The sequence below is a fragment of the Sitophilus oryzae genome, unplaced genomic scaffold, assembly GCF_002938485.1.
Source record: "Sitophilus oryzae breed Bouriz unplaced genomic scaffold, Soryzae_2.0 scaffold_1716_pilon_pilon, whole genome shotgun sequence".
NCBI classification, from domain to species: domain Eukaryota; kingdom Metazoa; phylum Arthropoda; class Insecta; order Coleoptera; family Curculionidae; genus Sitophilus; species Sitophilus oryzae.
The window spans coordinates 3,027,122-3,048,225 of NW_022146409.1; the positions used below are offsets into that span (position 1 = coordinate 3,027,122).

General features: G+C 31.5%; 1 protein-coding gene across 1 annotated transcript in view; it reads left to right on the top strand.

Moving 5' to 3' along the window:
• Positions 1–19,442, top strand: part of LOC115881346 (neuropeptide Y receptor type 5-like) — a 202,563-nt gene extending 183,121 nt beyond the window's left edge. The window contains exons 6-7 of the mRNA XM_030898791.1: positions 14,034–14,234; positions 19,313–19,442. Coding sequence (XP_030754651.1) covers positions 14,034–14,234; positions 19,313–19,442 — 331 coding nt within the window. The remainder of the gene's footprint in view (positions 1–14,033; positions 14,235–19,312) is intronic.
• The last annotated feature ends 1,662 nt before the right edge of the window (positions 19,443–21,104 follow it).

Below are 21,104 nucleotides of genomic sequence, written 5' to 3' on the forward strand. Positions count from 1 at the left end.
GTATAAAGGTAAATTATGTGCAATTAGGTATATTATTCAAAAATACGTAGTTGTTCTATGCTCACGGAATATTGGAACTCCCTGCATATTTTGTAGGTCTGATTGGGAAAAATAAATTCTCCAAAATTTTTTTCTCAAAAACTATGTGATGTGGCGTTTTTTTACAAGAGACAAAAAATTTAAAGCGCCATTATTAAAGAGATATTATTTCCAGAGATATAAGCTACAATATGTTTTTTCCTAAAGTTTTAATTAGAGTTATAGCCAATTCTTATCTTTTTTGACTTATTTCACTTAGTTGACATGGCATTCTTTTTCTATTATGATTTGTAAGTTATAAAGAGACAGAATATTTTTCTAAACTGCTCTTTACAATTTATATTAAACAAGTTAAAACAAGAAACTAATATCACTACAATCACTACAGACACTTTAAGTTATTTTAACAAATGTTGAAAAAATTCATCATTGTTTTTAGTACATAAAATTGATCGTTTTAAAACTGAATTACAAGCTTTTTTCACAGAACGGCGCGGCGCGGCGAGTCGATATTTTAAACTTCTCCCGTACCGCCTCTTCGAATGCCTCTCTTGATTCACAAGTTCTCTTGTTTACATTGTTGTCAACCATACCACAGAAAAAAAACTAGAACAGATAGTTCATTTGACCGAAGAGGCCCATGGAATTGGTTGACCTCAAACGTCACAAAAGTCTTAATTTTTGCGACTTGATTGGCAATATAAAAACGTCATTTTAGCGCCTAGGCATAAAAGTAAAGCATTTTTACGCCTAAGTCAAGCCTAAACACAAAAGTACGAAAATATCAAAGAATATACCTAGCTAGAAAAGGAATGGACTCTGCCATACTGAAAAATGGTCCTACAGAAGTGGCGCCATCTATTGAGTAGGGCTTGTCTTAAATGGATCGAAGCGCGGGCTTTTTAAATGAGCGTTTTTGTTGAATTTTACTCTAAAATAATTAAATTTGATTATTAAATCTTATTTTTTACACAAATTCAACAATACTAATAACTAGTATTGGTTGTGTGTAAGTTGTTATGTGTAAAAAATAAGATTTAACAGTATAATTTATACAATTATTAAATAAAATTAAAGCCAAACATGTGAAATATTATTTATTATTTAAAGTTTTTATTTATAAGTCAAATATTTAAGCATCGTTTATTATAATAAAACAAGACCAACGTAATACGCCCAAAGTTTTGTAAATGGAGTAAATATAATAGGTACTTAAATGATGGCAAATATAAAAGACTTACATTATATTTTTAGGGCCACAAACAAAAGGAATTGTCTAATTAAAACACATATAAAAAATTATAGTTTGAAAAACTTTTTGATAATCATTTATTTGATAATATTATGATCATAGATAAAAGAAAATAATCTTCTATTAAGATAGATATGAAACTTAATAGTAAAATTTTGGTCAAAGCGCCCCTCCGTGTTCTTAGTAGAGACTACGTTTAACCCAGCGCCTTCGCCTTTTCTGCTGTAAATATTTTTTATGTTTATATTTGATTTCAAAGGATTTAGTATTTAAAGTTACACTGATATATTAGTATATCACAGTAACTTTAATAAAACATAAGAATATATATATATATATATATATATATATATATATATATATATATATATATATATATATATTTTACAGTTTATTAAATATAAATTTTGACTACAAGGTAGAAAGTAAATCACAATATTTGATAAAACTTATAAGTATACCATTTTTACAGTTAATAAATAATAAAACTATTTCTGACTATGATATTTAAAATTTAGATAGATAGAATATTAAAAAACATACGGTATTTGCAGACGCAGGCCCAAATTCAATAAAAATCAAATTTTTTCATATAAATTTTTCCTGCGAAAATCGGGCTTTTTTCACAGAAAAGGTATTTTTTGATTTATCAACAATCATTGTCAAGTTGACAATATACAGGGTGTTTTCTAATTAGTCTAAAAAAGTGTGGTGTGATTCCTCATGTGTTCTTAAAACAATTTTCATATAACCATTGGGTCTAAAGTACTTCCTTTCTGATCTACAGGGTGTTAAAAATTTAAAAAAAATCGATATTTTGCTTAACATAAATGGTACACTACTGCTTTTTTAAAGAAAATATATATTTTTCTTGACTGGCCATCCTTTTTCAACAAAGTTGATCTTTTGAGTTTTTCTTGTTCATCAAACGGTTGCCGAGAAAAAAATAAATATACTTATTAAGAGCCCGCCTTGAGCTTGATTTTCATGCATCCGTTATCCGACGATACGATGATACGATATTAATGTTATTGTTTGAATTTGAAGACTTCGATTGGTTAGAAACGGTTAACCAATCAAAGCCTTTAAATTCAACCAATAAAATTAATATCGTATCATCGTATCGTCGGACAACGGATGCATGAAAATCAAGCTTTAAGCCGTTTTCTAACGATTTTTTATTTTTTAGATTAATTAGGAAACACCCTGTATATGCATATCACAGGCAACCAAATAAACTAGTAACCTCTAAAAATTATTTTTCCTACCTCTAGCGACATACCGTGTTTTTAGTGAGTACTAAATTATTTTATCAAAATTTCACCATATAAGTTTCCAGGCAATGATTATGATTGGCGCTATGACAACGACAATATTTTTTGAGAATTTGACAATAATATGACAATGGCCGTTGGAAACTATGGAAACTACAAAAAAAATTCTGGTTTAACGCCATCTGGCAATAACTAGTAGCAACTTCTTAACCTAAAAATTAATTGCACTACCACCTAGTGGCTAGGGCTGGAACTATTTTATCTGAGATTTCCGTGAAAACGGTGGAACCGCTTTTGCTATTTCACTTTCCCGCCCCTGGAAAATATACTAGAAAACTGACACAAAGTGTCAAATTCAGCGATCCTGTAACCATAGTTTCTCGATATAGTACACATACAAGGTGTTACTTTTAAATATTTTTATATTATTTGGAAAGTTTGAAATTGTTTAGAAAATGATGTATGGCGCTTGAAAAAAAATAGCAAGTTCTATTTGGAGTAAAAATGATATTTTGTGCCTCGCCTATATGTCAAACGTACAGCCTAGCCACTAAAAGTGTAATTTTTACTCCTAATAAAACAATACACTATTTCTTTTGATTTGAGAGTTTGACATCTCTGAAAGGCAACAACAATTCAACTTGTTTCCATGACTAACTAAGTGAAACTGTTTAAAAAAGATAACAATTTACAATAACTCAGTAATTTTTCGCAAAAATCATATTATAGCTTATAGGTATCGCTGAAAAGCTTAAAAAATGGCGCTCTTTATGAAGCCATGGCCAACTATGGTTTCCATTAAAAAAAACATATGTTTGTGTCATATATCAAAAATATTGAGGTTTTAGAAACAAAACGGAGAACACACAAACTCATTAGGGATGTGATTATCTAGAACTTTTATCTGAAAACTTTTTGTCTAAAATAGATTATAATGTAATTAGAAGCATTTTTAAAATGGCCAAAATTTGTTAATAAAAATTCCCATTGACACCGTTAATAAATATGTTAACTGTTAACTACTACGATAAATGTTAAGTCAAGAAAGTTTGTTTCATTCATCTTTTACTTAACTATTTCAATAAACAATAAAAACAAAACACCAGATTTTGTTTTCACCCAACATAAAATTCTTTAACAAATTAATAAGTAATATAACCCATTTTAGAGACCCAAATTCCTAGTTTTGATGAATTAATTACATTAATAATTTAAGATGCTTCAGCAAAATGCGAAAATGCTTTTTTAATTAGAACTCAATTTTCTAAAAGCACTTACTGCAACTCTAATGATTAATATCGCTTACCAAACCCATCATTAAAACCTTAAATCTCTGTGAAATATTATCTATTATTCTTCCTGCGAGGATATATCCCTCCATAAAAAAGTGAAGAGCACTTAATACGGCTCCCAAAAAGTTTTTTGGCAAACCGAGTGTCAGTTTTATGGAAAGCTGCCTAAATATTTTTACGACAGTATCGTTTATCAAGTTTTTCGCCAAAAAAAAAGAAAATCCGTAAAGGCTTTTATTATTCTGGATTCTGTGAAATAAAGAAGCATAGATGATGAGCGAAAATTGAATCCCATCAAAAACATAAGTTGTAAAAAAAAGTTTGGCAATACATTTCTTCCACAGCAAATTGATAATAAAATTGAAATTATAGAACGAAAATCGTAAAGCGTATGTCCGCAGATTGTTTTACAAGAAGAAAATCTTTTTTGTGAAAGCGTTTCGAAATTGACAGTTTTTAATATTTATTTGAGATTCGAAATGACATTCTTTTAGGCACTAGTATCTAAAAGTGAGACTTGTTTAGGCACTAGTGCCTAAAAGTAAAAAATGAAATGTTAGAAACAATGAAAATATTTATTTATTATAAATCTTAAAGGTACAATTATTTAAATTATTAAAGTGAATACAAGAGGCATCCAACTTTTCGTCTCTAAGAGAAATGCAACTTGTAGGAATCTGAATAAGTAAATTTCTTGTACTGGCAATACTAGTAGCTTCTGCTTCTACGTAAACTGCTTTTAATTTCTTATTTGGCGTATCTTTCTGTTCCATGATTCTTTTTGCTATTTCGGTTTTCTGTTCAATTGAATTTTCAATGTAACCTTCGGCAACCGAGCTTGATCGCCAACCTCCATGTCGCTTTAAAACGCTATGTCCGCTCCTGAATCTGCCTGCATCGTTGCAGAACTGCGCCGGAAACAATGACCAGTGTATTCAATGGCGTTGGAGAGTCCAAGAAATTCCGCTATCTTTTTTGGCACACCTCCAATTGTATTGATTCCAATTGGCAGGGTACAGCATTGATTTTTTCGATACGTCAAGAAAAATCGCTGATGTGTCACATTGAGTGGTCGAAGTTTTGCGTACTTACGAAATACATGTAAGAAATTGATACCATCTATTGGTCCCTCAGTAATCGTAAACGCTCTTGGAAAATGACGCATTGTCATCATCGACGCATAGTCCAACAACAACAATTTTACGTCCCGTGCTTAAAACACATTCATTTCGCAACTTGTTACATAAATAGCTATTTTATTATGTACACAAAACATCCCCCTTTAGAACTTCATCTGTCATGTTAAGAAATGAAAGTAAATAATAAAGCGCCTCTCGTATTTGTTCGCACTAAAATTTCAATTAATGCCTCTATATATTTTTAATATATTTTTTAAATTTTAATTTTTTTAATTGTAAAGTAATATATTACATTTAAATGGAATATATTACACTACAATTATGTCATTTACAGGATTACAGGCTTGTTTTCATGTTTTCTAACATTTTTTAAATAAAACGAATAGTTAAATTTCTATATATGTATATTTGTCGTAGGTATGAAAAAAGTAAAATATAAAATGGACAAACGCTTACTTACATTGCAATAAAACTTCCACTTTTAGTTTTGCAATCCAAAGGCAATATTTCTATTTCACAAATAAAAATATCCGACAACACTTAAATCACTGAAACTTCCGCGGCTGACAACGAAAACTGAAAAATATAACGGCACTTTTTGTTTTGGACCTGCATATCAACATTACGCTGTACCATTATGAAAATATCTAATTATAACTTGTTAATTTTAATATTTTAACATGATTTTAACTATTTCTGACAATAACTAACTTTTTGTTATCAAGATGTCAATTTAGAGGGCAACTGATATAACGCACCCTTAGTTATAAAGGGGCATAACTCAAAAATTACGGTTTTTCAGTTTTATTCATAAAGGGGCCTAAAATACTGCCCTCTATCGGTTTCTAACCGACTTACGCATAAAACGTACTTTTTTAAGTGTAGAAACCTATATCAGCCTTTTTAGTACTGATGGATGCCGCGCGCTTTTTTTAGAACTAAACGGCCACCATTCAGTATCATGCCAACACTATAGTGAACAGGTTGTGTTTCTTGTCGGCGTGTTTGTGATTGTGTCTTTGATTCACAAATTGTCAGGTAAATAATCATTTAATTTTTAGTGTGATAGGGGCCTATTTTTAGTTAGTGCTTTTTTATATTTAAAAGTGGTGCAATTATAAAGAGGTATTTAGGTTAATGCCCTTTTATTACTGAAATTATAAGTACATTTATATGATTATCTCGAAATGTGCCTTTTTTTTACTGACTTTGTTTAGACTTTGTCAATTTTGAAAAGCGCATTAGGTCTTAGTGCGATTTTGATTTAAATTATGAAAATGTATACTTCTTAGCATTTCGAGTTAGGCCAATCTAGAACTAAATATTAGGTTGTGATGTTTTTTTTCCTTAGAAAATCGTTCAGATGTCTGAAAGTATAAGTCAAAATGGTAGATGTAGCAAGATCTACCTTACACAAGGTATGCGCTGGATATTTTTTTTGTTTTTATATGCGTTTACCCTTATTATGGCGCGCCATTTTTAATTTTTAATTGGATTTTTTTTCTTTTCGCGAAACCCTACACTTTAGAATTTCAAACCGAACCGGAAAATCGTATTGTTTTAGATCAGGGCATCGAACAGGATAATACAATAAACTCGATTATGGTAAATTTAGAATATATTATGTATGTATTTTTTAAAGGCGTTTTAAATTTTTTATAGGTTATTTTTAGACTTCTTTACGAATTTATTGAGACAGAAGAGTGTAGTAAAGAAAACTTCACTGAGAATTTCATCTCAAATCAATCATTGAAGATACTAAAAGATTTGGAGCTGGTAAGTGTTATCACGACATTATAAAATTACAATTTTGTAAATTAATGATGCTTATTCTAGGGCAAAAATAGTTCTGTAGATAGAGAATGCGTTCAAGAAAACCAGATCATCTCAGTTTGGATGTTAACGAACCAAATTTAACAAAATATTTGGATATAGTAGGTTTCAACCATTTGGTTGAAAAAGTTCTCCAAAAAGTTGATTCTTTTGTTTTGTAGGATTTCAATGATTCTTCTAGACCAAATAGTAAGGAATTTTCATACAACAAACTGTTCCGAGATAATTTTACTCTCTAAGAGGATGAATTTCCTAAAATCGCTTTTTTGTAGTAGATCAAGGTCGCCCGAAAGAAAAATCAGATATACTCACCTTTGACCAATGAAAATAATTTGATTCAACGTTCGAATTTCGAAGTAAGCTGGAAACATTTTACAAAAAAATATTTAAAATCTTCACCGTTTTGTTCGTGTTTCAGGCTACTGAATCATTTTACTGTTGAACTAGATAAATAGTGTCCCACTAAATTACAGATAAAAACTCCAATGCTGTACCAATGTAGCACACAAAAAAACCGCATTTCTCCGATTCCTCAAATGAAAGTGATGTTGACCACACCGATTCCGATCCGACTTATTCACAGGAAAACTATCAAATTAGGTATTGACTTTCTGAATGATATACTATCAACAAACTTCCCAGTGCCTGTAAAAAGTTTGTCTTCGAATTCATCTTCCGATAATTCTTCAGAGTCGTCTACAGATGAAGAAAATCTTCAAGAGAATATTCATAAGGGAGGAAACGTTCTAGAAATCCCGAAAATGGAAGCAAATTAAGGCCAAAAAACTTAAATGCCACCTGAATATCTTCCGCCATGACATATTTTTACTTTTTTTGTTATGGTAAAGTTATTTGTAAAATATAGAAAAACTCTTCTATAGAAAAAGTCTTTATACTAACCAGAAAAGCTTACAAATCAGTATCCAAGTCCAAAAGAACAATTAAATCACCTTGTCCTGAAGAATGTCGATTAAAATGTGTGAATAATATCGATACGGAAAATCGAACAGCGATATTTAATTAGTTTCTGGAAACTTGGGGATATTAATAAGCAATGTTGCATTTGTTGGGTCTGTGTATGAAAAATATAGTTCCCCGATACAAATACACGAATGCCGAAAGACCTAGAAATGCCAACCAGGTTTTTACTTCACAGAAAAATGGTTTGCCAATACGAGTTTGCAAAACATTTTACAAATTTACCTTGGACATATCGGACAAGATGATTGCACTGTAAGGATTAAGATGGGTGAAAATGGATTTCTACAAGATGATAATTAGGGGAAAACACAATCATCTACCTACAAATTGATCCACTTCTTAAGGAGGATATCAAAACACATCAATTATTTACAGAATCGATTCACACTACGTGCGATCGACTACTGAACGTGAATACATAGATGGCAGTAAAACTATTACTCAACTCTACAAAGACTTTGAAGAAGATCAGAAATCAAAGAAGAAAAGCGCTGGAAAATATTGGATTTATTATAATATTTTTACAAGGGACTTCAATATCGGGTTTCATCAACCCAAAAAGGATCAGTGCGACCAATGCCTATCCTATCTTAATGCACAGGGAACATCCAAAGAAAATTTGGAAAAAGAATATAGAAACCATTTACAAGAGAAAGATTTGAGCCGCACAGAAAAGAAACAAGATCGTTCTGAAATATCAGACAATAAAAAAGTAGTGGTTTACGATCTCCAAGCGGTCCTACAGTGTCCAAGGGGTGATACTTCCGCTTTTTATTACAAGTCCAAGCTAAATAGCTATAACCTAACTCTAGTAGAATTAGAAAAAATAGAAGATAATGCTAAAAAACATCATGCCTACAAAGATGTCCATTGTTTTTATTGGAAAAAAAATTTAATAAACTTTTAATAAACTTGAACTTGGTGAAAATAAGAAGAAAGACTTAAGAGATCTCGTTTCAAAAAACCTAATACCTAGTTTTTATTCCGATTTTTTTAACTCGATTTTGTAAAATTTAGTGTTTTTTTAAATCATATTAAACTTGTAATAAGACTGATTTATTTATAAGGGTTCCTATTGTTATAAAAAAGTTTTATTGGTTAGAATAAGAAATAAATACATATTTTTTCAAAGTTTATAGTTAACGAGTAGCATAAGGCGTTACCGGATTTATTAAAATATAATTTTATACCTACTGATGAAATGATTAAAATTGTGTTTTTGTGTATACTGTTGTTTTTGTTTAAAATTCCTATAGTATTATAGTACCCAGAATCATTTTAGAATTTATATCTACGGATTACAATCATAAATGTTATAATAACAAAATCATAGTTTTTACTAATAAAAAGTATCATCTCAAAATAAACTATCGCAATAAAAGTCTAAAATTGAACGAAAACAGGCACATTTCTAAAGGTAGATTTTGTTTATTTTCACGTTACCTCTCACTTCCGGTGTCACAAGCTGAATTTTTCAGGGATGGAAGTACAGTACATGGTATGGGGGACCCTTATTCCGAAAGTAGTACAAAAATTTAGAACTAAAGGGGCGCTAAACTGATTTTATCTAATTCTCAAAGCCACAAAATCCTCGATATCACTTTAATTGCGAAAAACTTTAACTACCTCTTATCTCGACTATATTAACAATCATAAAAACAATTGCTTCGACATATCACATAAATGCTTTTCATAAAAATAACATTTATGTTAGTCTTTTACCATTAGACCAACACTTTTTGTCATTTATAAGAAAACTGTATTTTTGGGATTATGCCTCTTTAGTACTAAGGGTGCGATAATATGTCATAATATTTGAATTTTAAATATGTATGTAATATAATTTAAATTAATATAATGCAACTTTATACTAAGAAAACATTTATACATTCACAAAATACAACAAAGTCTAATAATATAGTTTGAAAACAATGAATATTTAGATAAAATTATAAAAGTTAAGCGCGACCCCTTGTGTCAAAATTAGATGATTACATTTTCGCAATTTTTACACCATTTGATGACCGGTGGCGCCTCTAGTGTTTGTTCGGGTGTTGGTTTTTTACTCCCACTTATGGCCATTAAAGAAAAAGTTCTAAAGGGGGATGTTTTGTGATTATGTATTGTCCTTGGTATTGTCATTTTGACAAAAATGCATTCCACATAAAATAATTTTGCTCGTTCTAAAATGATTAATCCCGTTTATACTTTTCCAAATTTCCATGCCGTTCAAGTTAGAAAAATCAAAACGCGGTTCTATGGTAATATAATTTCGTTTTAATTCTTACATAGATAGCTATTGATAGAATTTTAATTATAATCGTATTTTTTGCTGGTTTATAATATTAAAGGACAAAAACCATCTATCAAAAATGATATCGAAATTATATTACCATAGCCTTTTGACTTACAGGACGAAAAAAATTAACAATATTTTTAAAAAAACGATATGGAAATTTGGACAAGTATAAACAGGATTATAACCATTTTAATAAGCAAAATTTTTTATGCTTGCATTTTTCTCAAAATGTCAATAATCGAAAAGTTTTTCCTCTTGCAAAGGCAAACCGGGGACAGACCAACGGGAATATGTAGATAATGATCTCCTATTTAACCCCTCAAAAGTCCCATTCGGTTCCAGTGGGGAAAGTTTGAAAAAAATGGCCGCCATCTTTGATTTTTTCGTTTTTTTCAAATATCTTCGTTTGCATAACTTTTTTAAGAAAAAACTAAAGATATGTTTTTTTTGTAGAGAACTAAATTTAGAATATTTTACCTTGAATAATTTTTTCTTCTAAAATGAATAGTAATAGAGATAGAGCATTTTTTTACTATACGGTTCATAAATTTTCCAGTTTTTTTAAACCAATCCGCTATAATTTTTGCGTTAACAGTATAGTGATATAATAGATAAACCAAGTATAAATTTAAGCATAAAAACAATTAAAAATAACGTTTAAATATTATTTATTAAATAAAATTATTGTGAATTTTTTTATTAAATTAAAGGTATTAAATAAAAAATCTACTATGACGTCATCCTGAGCGTCATTTTAGCCTCAACTAAAATACAAAAGTCTGTGCAACTGATTTCGTAGCAATGACCACACTTTAAAGAACATGCAAAACCCAGTTTTCTACAAGAGCAATTTTTAGAACACTGACTCTCTTTGCAACTGCAATAAAATAATTTTAGTAGATCAGGCGGCGCCACATCTTCTGTTGATTGAATAGGTGTCAGATTGCCTTTTTGATCTTTCTTCCATCCATATTGTAAAGGATCGAACTTGTTACCAATCCATTCTTGAATCTAAAAAATACAACTTATAACATTTCCTATAATAGATATATCTTTACAGTTACCTGAAAGTATGTCCTGAGTAAATGGAGTTTTGCAGAGTTCTCAGTTGGAGGCAAATTAGCTAAATTAAAGGTGGTCTCTACAAAAAACATATCTTTAGTTTTCTCGAAAAAAGTTATGCAAACGGAGATATTTGAAAAAAAAACGAAAAAATCCAAGATGGCAGCGGTTTTTTTCAAACTTTCCCCACTGGGACCGAATGGGACTTTTAAGAGGTTAAATAGGAGACCATTATCTACACATTCCCGTTGAGATCGGTTGGTTACTAATTTTTTCCACCTCAACCTCCAGATTGACTGACCTATTATTGAGGAATATACATGTAGAAGAAAAAGTATTTTTCACTAACGAGAAAGAGAACGCACAAATTCACATTTTTTTCTATTTTTACTGACAGTTGTATCTATTTTTAGGTTAGTTCGATAAAGAAAATGATCCTTTAAGGTAGCCGTCTTTGAATCGGTTAGCACAAAAAATGGGCAATCGGTAAAAGAGCTAAGCGCATCAAGCGAGAATACCCAAATCGGTAATCAAATGCGAGCTAAGCGAAAATTTACATCATATGCGCTAAGCATCTATGCTTCGTACTACGTGGGCGGCAAAAGTAATGTTGGGAAAATTCGAATTAAATAATACGACTAATTCGATAGTAAATTAAAACTAACTAATTCGAATTATCTTTTTCGATATAATCGAGATAAAAATTAGTAGTATTTTATATTATATCTGTGATAACCGAATTACAAATGAAATGAACATAAAACATAACCTCTGATGGACGAATACGAATATTAGTAATTAGTATAGTACTATTAGTAGTATTCTTTCGTTCTGAACGAACTGAAATTTTTCACTTAAACTGATTTATAAAGGGAATCGACAAAGAAAGGAACGATCCGATATAGAAAAATCCAGAAATCATTGTTATTTCCTATACCACGTAGCAATAAATCAGTTTAAGTGAAAATTTTCATTTCGTTCAGAACGAAAGAATACTACTATTATTTGGTTCATTTCCATCTCACCCAAATTTCACCGAACACCTGCCGAACACTAAAATTAATTTTCTTCTTTTATCTAAATAATTATTGATTGCAACTGATAAAATAAAAAGAAGTACGAACCGCACGTAAACAAGGACATACTTATATCGTTTTAGAAGCTTTTATTTTAGATATGAGCTTTTCAATAGGAATTGAAACAATCATAAACTCGGCACTTTTAAATTTAAAATTTTAAATTATGGTTTAATTTATTAAACGGCCTCAGCACAGTTAATAGAATGCATTGAATAAAGAATTTTTTTTTATTTTTATTCAGTGATAGAATATAGGTATGGCAATGGTTCAGAATTTGTTTAAAATAGCCCCTAGACGAGCACTAGCTGGGACGAATTTATTTTTAGGTTAAATTTATAATACTACTAAATAATTCGAATTATTAATTCGATTGTGAAATATGAATTATTACTAATTATTCGATGATGAAAATAATTCGATTATTCCCATCACTAGGCAAAGTGAGCGGGCGACGCGTGCGACAATAGAGAGCGATGAGCGCAATCATCTTCGATGCCGCTTCAGTCGCGCGACTTTGCGCGTATCTCCTACCTAGGACAGCTTCGTAAGAAAATGTTGTTTGATAAATACGCGTCGCTCGCACCGCCCGAATAGCGCGCTTTTTAACCACGTAGGACGAAGCGTAAAAGTACTTAGCGCTTTCTATGTTACAGAATTCGGGCCCAGAGCCGATCGTTACAGTATCTGACTGAAAATTTGAAAAAAACATAAAATTTTAAAATGAAGCTATTCAAAACAGTCGAAATGACGTAAACCAGAGAGTTTAACTAATTAAAAACAGTCGAAATGAAGTAAACCAGAGAGTTTAACTAATTAAAAACTTCTAAACTAATTAAACTTCAAAATTTGCGACGAATGTCATTTTGGCCTTTGATTATCATCCGTCAAGTGAAATTGTGGTTAGAAATCAAAATTGTACTATATTCTCTCAATTTTAATTGTATTTTTGAGACATTGTAAATTTTTAAGTATAAGCCATACCAATTAAACATTTAGTTACGTAATCGAGGGCGCGATTTTTAAACTCATTGTTGCCAACCATTGGACAGATTCGGCACCGTGCTGACTAACTGGAATTTAAATTTCCCGTTGGGGATTCAGGTGGTAACTCTGCTGTAAAAATGGCAAGTTGCCACATTCATTTATTTATTTTCTGACATTTTAGTTTTGTATTACGAGTTTTTGGTTCAAACGAATTGTGTTGTGATATTTTCAGCTTATTTTTTTTTATTAGAAGACCTTACAGTTGAATATTGTTCTTTTTAGAACCTCTTTTAGTGCAACTACTTTCGCAACCTCTTTAGTGTATAAGATAGCTGAATAGCCGTAAAAAAATCATCGCAACCTTATTAGAATAATATTTTAACAGAAAAGCGGTAGTAACAACCCTTAATGTCCCTGTGCTGTTAAAGAGGTGAGTTTTATTGATGTAAATAATAACTGTTTATAATTAATTTAATGTTGTTTCCTAAAATATTTTGATTAAAAGAAAATATGTAAAAGTGGGCAACGCTGTCCCGGTCAAGCGTACCTAAAAGTTTAATTGGTATGAACTATATATAAAGTGTAATTGAAACCACTAATTTCGATGTTCCAATTAAGGCTTAACACTGTTAAGATATTTAATAAAATTTATATTAATATTAATACTAGCAAGAATATATTTATTTTTTATTCCCATTCCAACGTATTGCAGACACGGTTTGTGTAGACGAAACTCTTTTATTAAAATGCTACCTGTATCTCCGCTTTACTTATCCTGCTTCTTTAATTAAATTTTCAGGAGCAACCGCGGCGACTACGAGCGCAACAGCCAGTACAGCCCCGAAAGTTTCAGGGAGCAGGAGAGCTGCCGCACCCGCTACGAGGTCCAGGAGTCCGAGCTGGACGTGACGAGGGAGAAACGGACGCAAAAATACCTGGGATCCATTATCACGATGTACGCCATCTGCGTGCTGCCCCTCATGGTCATGCGGCTGGCTAGGTGAGCAATTATTCAAATGAGACGACAGAATGCCCTACGGTATTACAATGAATTCGGTAAACTAATACACTATACTAAGAGACATACAGTACGTCTGTCCGTACTGTAGCTACGGGGTATCCGTGAGAGGGGAAACGATATTCTCTCGATGTTTTTCGTAAAAAAATAGACGAAGCGTCCCATCAATAAAAATTCAACAAATTTGCAAGTAGCCAATAAAATGAGTGGGCGGAGCGATTTGCGGTGACGCACTCGTCAAATCGACGTATAAAATATATTGCTGTTTGTTTAAATGTTTTTTGTCCGCATTCCTTTCATAGACACAGATCCAGCAGATGTACTGTACCGTGTGGTGCATCGAAACACGGGACATAGAAAATCCCATGTAAATTTTGAAAAGGTCAAATACAGGGTGAGTTTTCTACGATGTTCTCTATGGATATCTCGGAAACTACTGGAGATAGAGAATCGGTTAAACGAGGAAAGAATTGCAGTTTTGTGGGGTCATAAATATGCGCCTTTCAGATTTTTAAAAAAGTTCATGGCTTACTAAATATTTCGAAAAAAACAAATTTCGGCTATTTTAAAAAGTGTCCCTAATTCTATTATAATCTATTTTAGACAAAAAGTTTTCAGATAAAAGTTGTAGATAATCACATCCTTAATGAGATTGAGTTGTCCGTTTTTTTCTAAAGCTTGCCGTTTTTCACATATGACACAAACATAGTTTTTTTTTTAAATGGAAACCATAGTCGGCCATGACTTCATAAAAATCTCAATTTTTTAAGCTTTTCAGCGATATAAGCTATAATATGTTTTTTTCGAAAAATTACTGAGTTATGGCCAATTAATATCTTTCTTGACTAATTTCACTTAGTTGGTATGGTATTCTTATTTTTTTATGATTTATAACTTATAAAAATACACAATTTTTAATTAAACGGTTCTTTACAATTTTCATTACACAAACTAAAACTTAAAAAAATAATATCACTACATACACTTAAAGTTATTTTAGAAAATGTTCAAAAAGCCGCCATTGTTTTGAGTACATAAATGCCTCTTTTTAAAACTGAATTACCTATTAGCTTTTCTCACAGAACGACCGGTCGCCTTTATTAACCTTCTCCCATACTGCCTCTTCGAGTGCCTCTCTTAATTCATAAGTTCTTTTATAAACCTTGTTGTTAACTATACCGCATAAAAAAAAATCTAAAATGGATAGATCAGGTGGCCAAGGAGGCTTATGCTATTGGCCCACGTCTTCATATCCCTGATTTTGCATAATTATGATATAAATAATTTTTAACATTTCTTTTATTATGGGAGGGAGTGTCATAATGAAAGTTACTGTATTGATGCGAGTGTCTTTAAATTTAACTTTTCTAACATGTCTTAAAAACTGTTCTCTAAAAAGCGTAACAACTGATATTACAAGGAAAAATTCAAGGAAAGAGAAGTGTAGGAAGAAGGCGCCACTCATGGATGAGAAACTTACGTGACTGGTTCGGGTGCACCACAAACCAAATATTTCGGTCGGCTGTGTCACGAATACGTATAGCACTGATGATTGCCAACCTTCGCAACGAAGAAGGCATTTGAAGAAGAAGAAGAAAAAGCATAAGTAACGTTCACCGGCCAACGTATCCTCGAAAATGTATGGCCAAGAAAAGTTGAACCAATAATCCTACGCGCTTCTCTTCATTTGAAAAATTCATATTTACAATTTGTGTTTACTTTAATTTATAAAGTATGCATGTAACAGTTTGACATTTCTGAGAGCAACGACGATTGAACTTGTTTCCATGGCTAACTAAGTGAAATTGTTTAAAATTGATACGAATTGGCTATAACTCAGTAATTTTTCGAAAAAAAAACATATTATAGCTTATATCGCTGAAAAAATTAAAAAACGGCGTTTTTTATGAAGTCATGATCAACTATGATTTCCATTTAAAAAAAACATATGTTTGTGTTATATGTCAAAAATTACAGACTTTAGAAAAAAATGAAGAGCACAATTTCATTAAGGATGTGATTATCTACAACTTTTATCTGAAAACTTTTTGTCTAAAATAGATTATAATGGAATTAGGGACAATTTTTAAAATAACCGAAATTTGTTTTTTTTTCTGAATCTCAAATTTTTTAATTAGCACACCCTATATAGGTATTATCCGAGATATTATCATTTTTTCTGATAGATTTTACAAAATTCTTTACAAATGTAGAAAATAAAGATGTAGATTAAAAAATATACAATGAATAAAATTTAATTTTTTTGTCGAGATTTAAAAATCTGAACGTATAGCTTATAAACATACAAAATGTGGATAACTTAGGAGGAGGCAACATTGCATCCTCTGTGCAAGCACTAGAAACAAATTTCCGGAAACTGAACAAACAGCGCTCAAAAGTTTTTCAATAGTTTCCGGAAAATGTCAAGAAAAATATAAAATTTTCAACATTTTTTTTTCACAAAGAAAAGTGTCTGGGATCGAATTATTCTACCAGTTAACGTACTTGCACTTATTTCTGGGACTCCCAGTATAGGACAGTGGAAATCTTAGCATATCGAAGTATAACAATGAAGACACACTGTTCCAAACTACTCAACATCTACAACATCCGCTCATCTATATGATGTTCCAAACAATAAACTCTTAAATGAAAGTTACACATTAAATTTTTGTTTAAAAATACGACCAGTGTTGGAACTTTTTTATGATAATACCTGTTATCTGTGTACCTACCAAATATTTTCCTGTTTTTAAAAAATATTTGCTTAAGGCGTATTTCAAACTTTTTTTTTTTTTTATATTCAAAATATTTGCTTTCTCATAAAACTTCTGTAAGTATATCTTTTACCTTTCCGTCGGAAGAACGCTTCGCCCTAACAACTTGAAAATTGTCCTTTAGGGAACATCAAAAATAAAGAGAAAGAATGTTTCAGACGTCTCTTTATTTAGCTTCTCCTGGCAAAGGACAGATAAGCATACAGACGAGAAAATATGACATACATTTTTTTTATTCAGAAATGTGTTTTTTCCATTTCGGCATCTCAGATATGTTTTAATTTATTTTGGTATTGATATTTGGCATTGCCTAAAATATTTTACACTGTTGGAGATTTTGAGATATATTGAAAAAAGTTTGTTTTAAGTTTCTCAGTAACTCTTATACTGGATAAACATACCTGCATCTTTACAATTTGCTAATTAAGTAAAAAAAGTTAGTACATATATTGTTTGCTATACAGAAAACCAAAAATGTTAAATTTGCTTAGTAAGAGTAAGATGTTAAAAAAGTGCGAGTCGGACTCGGAATTTAAAAAAAATGAAGAAACACATTACTAAAAATTGTATTAAGCAATAATAAATATGTAAAGAGTAAAAATAAATATGTAAAAATTAAAAATAACGATTAAAAAAAGTCGCATTGACTAGGATTCGAACCTGCCTTACTACGGCTCCAACCTCAAAGCAGCGTAAAGTCCTAACGTTTTAACCACGCGGCCATCGGGGACTTGAAAGATTCTTTGTAAAATTCTTACTTAAAAGATAATGTTGAAATAATAGTGAAAGTACTTTTTTATTTATAAACATTTATTTAATTCTGTTTTTAGTATTTGTTCTTATAGCGGCAACATAGATACATTATCTATAAAAATTTCAACTCTCTAGCTATATAACAGTTAATAAGATAGACCTTTGTGACAGACGGACGGACGGACGGACAGCCGAAGTCTTAGTAATAGGGTTCCCGTTTTTACCCTTTTTTTATTTTTTGTTCAATTTTTAATTTAATTGTTTTTTGTAAACAATTGAATTTACTTTCATTTTGTATAGAACATTTTTTTCGCTAGGATGTTTAGTTTTCGAGATAATAACGAAAAATATATAAATCGGCCCTTTTCACCCCTTCCCCCTCCCCCCACGGCTAACCAACAAGGTCTATGGCTGGGGACTTTTGGTATTGGCTAAGGGTCAACCCTACCACTTAAAACAATAATTTCTTTGACACTATTTTTTTCCGAATTGCGGTATTTTTTGGTGCCCGTTTCCTGGCCTATAACCATTTCTAATTATCGGGTAGCTTCCATCACATATTTAGATACTCTCTTTTAGTTGGGCTCATTGTTGTCTATTGTTGGCTATGCGAGCCCAAGTTATCCCTGCTAATATCCTAATAGCATGGTCCCATTTTAGGTTGGGTCTTCTTCTAGGTGTCTTAATTCCTCGTGCGTACGATGCTGTAATTTTGGTGGTCCATCTGTTGTCCGTCTTTCTTGCTAGGTATCCTGCCCATATTGCCATTTGAGAAATTTGATTCTGTAGATGACATCTATTACCTAGGTTTTTTGTCGTATCCACTCTATTCTTTTATGGTCTTTCTTGATTGTTCCCAGAATATATTTCGTTCCATTGAACGTTGTGCGACCTGCAGTTTCCTTATGATGTCCATTTTAAGTGTCTAGGTTTCGCATGCATAGGTCATTACTGGTAATATACATTGATCGAATGTCTTCTCCTTTAGATAAAGTGGCATTCTAGATTAGATTTGAATATAATTGAATTTATTCCATAAGTATTCCATGCTAACTTCATTCTTCCGGTAGTAGCGATCCTGAATGTGTATTAGTTGTTGATATATCTGTATATTGTTCTACTATTTTGCAGTGTTGTGTTATTTACTGTCTACTATTTTTTTCTGTCTTTTCGTTCGTTGTACATTACTTTAGTTTTTGCTAATTCATTTTGAGTTAGGTTAAGTTGTAGTAGTACCTATCTTACTGCGAGCTTCTATTATTTAGTTCGTTCATTTGTGCTTGTGAGTGTGAGTTCTTCAGAACTAGTGGCAATTAGGACTATATCATTAGCGAATCTTAGATGGTTAAAATATTCTCCATCTATTTTTAATCCTTTGTTGGTACAGAAAGAATAAGTAAATATGACATTAAATTAAAAATAAATGTCACTACTTTTCTACCAATTTAGATATATCGCTCCTTTATTAAATTTAAATTATTTTAAACCTGATATTTTAGGTTCTATGTTAATATTTTTCTTTATTTTCAGATTGGCTTTAGTTGAGACGTATGAGAATAGTCGCCATTTCGACTACACTTATGTCCTATTTGTGTGGCTGGCATTCCTACCAACTTGTCTAACTCCACCTATGTTTGCTTGTTGGCAAATGAGCCGGTAAGTAATATAAAGGACAAAGGACGGTCCACACTTGCTATATAACACTGCTATATAGCAAAGTTATATAACATGTTACATATTTTTTAGTCATATTTAGCAAATTTCGCTGCTATATAACTTGCTAGATGTTATCCATTTGTAGTCGGTAAAGATCAAAAGATGTTGTTCAACACTGGTACTGTAACATGAAACAATGCGTCCAGACTTGCTAAATTTCTAGTTTAGCCGCTCATATTTTCAGGGACGTGCGCGACAGAATCTTAGTATGGTGAGCTGATATTGGGTTTGTTTATTTACTGGTCAATAATATCGTATGATCGAAAAAAAAACTGCGTCCAGTCGGCCTCCCGTCCAGTTGGCTTGGACATGACGATCGATGACATTCCCAATATAATTTTTCATATAAAATGACAGCGATCTTCATTTCATAACCATCGCTGACGCCATTTTTTTTCGATCGTATGGTTCTTATACATAGAGAAAGATAGTAAAAAGCTTGAACTTATAGTAAAGTAAAACTTTTTATTACTTTCTCTATGTTCTTATATTGTTAATGGAGTAGAGCCAAGAGCAGACTTGTCAACTAATTAAGTTGTAGGTATAAAGATCATACAGTGTTATGGGATATCCGTAGTCCCTCATTTAAAGTGAAATAAAGAAAAAAGCATGATGCATGGTTAAAAATTGCAAAAAGTATGTATTTAGAAAGATAAAAAGTTGAGAAAAAAATGCGTTATCCAAAAGGCAGTTCCAGAGGGAACAAAAGAAATGCAAATCAGGTACTGGTTTAAACGAAGTGGATAATTCAAAATGATTTGCTTTTAAGTTATTAATGTTTTTAAAAAACAGAAACACACCACGAGAAACAGCCGAGGCAGGTATTGAAAAGGTAAGCTAATTGAGTTCAACTACATATAGATCTATTTTGTAGGCTATGGCGGACTCAAAACCGCTTTTTTTCTCGACTTTCTTCCTCTTTCTTCAAAAATAATTACGCACGCCGCTGCTGCTAGCAGAACCTCTTTCTCGCCAAAACGATTCATGATTACGAAAACTATAATGTGGATGTCTCCCGGTTTTTTAGCATGTGATATGTAGCTTGTTAAATAGCAATGTTATATAACAAGTTACTAAATGTGGACCCTCCTTAAGACTCTAATTACAGCTAAAAAACTAATCTAGGATTCACAAAATGAACCTTTTTTTTCTTATTATAATGGGCAACGGCCCAGCTACGTTGAAACACCGGTTCCCGATAGATCACCGAAGTTAAGCGATGTTAGGCGATGAGAGTGAATGGATGGGTGTAGCGTCTGGAAACTCTGTCGTGCTGTTGTTTCATGGCAATAATGTAAAATCTAGTGACACACACTGCTCATTCACGCGAGTTCGTGGCGGGATGAGATATTAGCAAAAAAAGTATCTCGCTTCAACAAGGCTTCATTGTTGTAGCCAGGTCAGCTAATATCAAATATTTTTACATGGTATATTGAAAAGATAAAATAATTGTAGAATGACAAAATTTGACTGCTAGATAAAAAATATTACATTAAACTTCTTAAATTTTCAAACAACATTTAGCAGACACTTTTCAACATTTCAAATGGGAAGTGTCAAATTTGTCAGTCAACGCAACGTAAATATAATGCTGGACTTATTACAT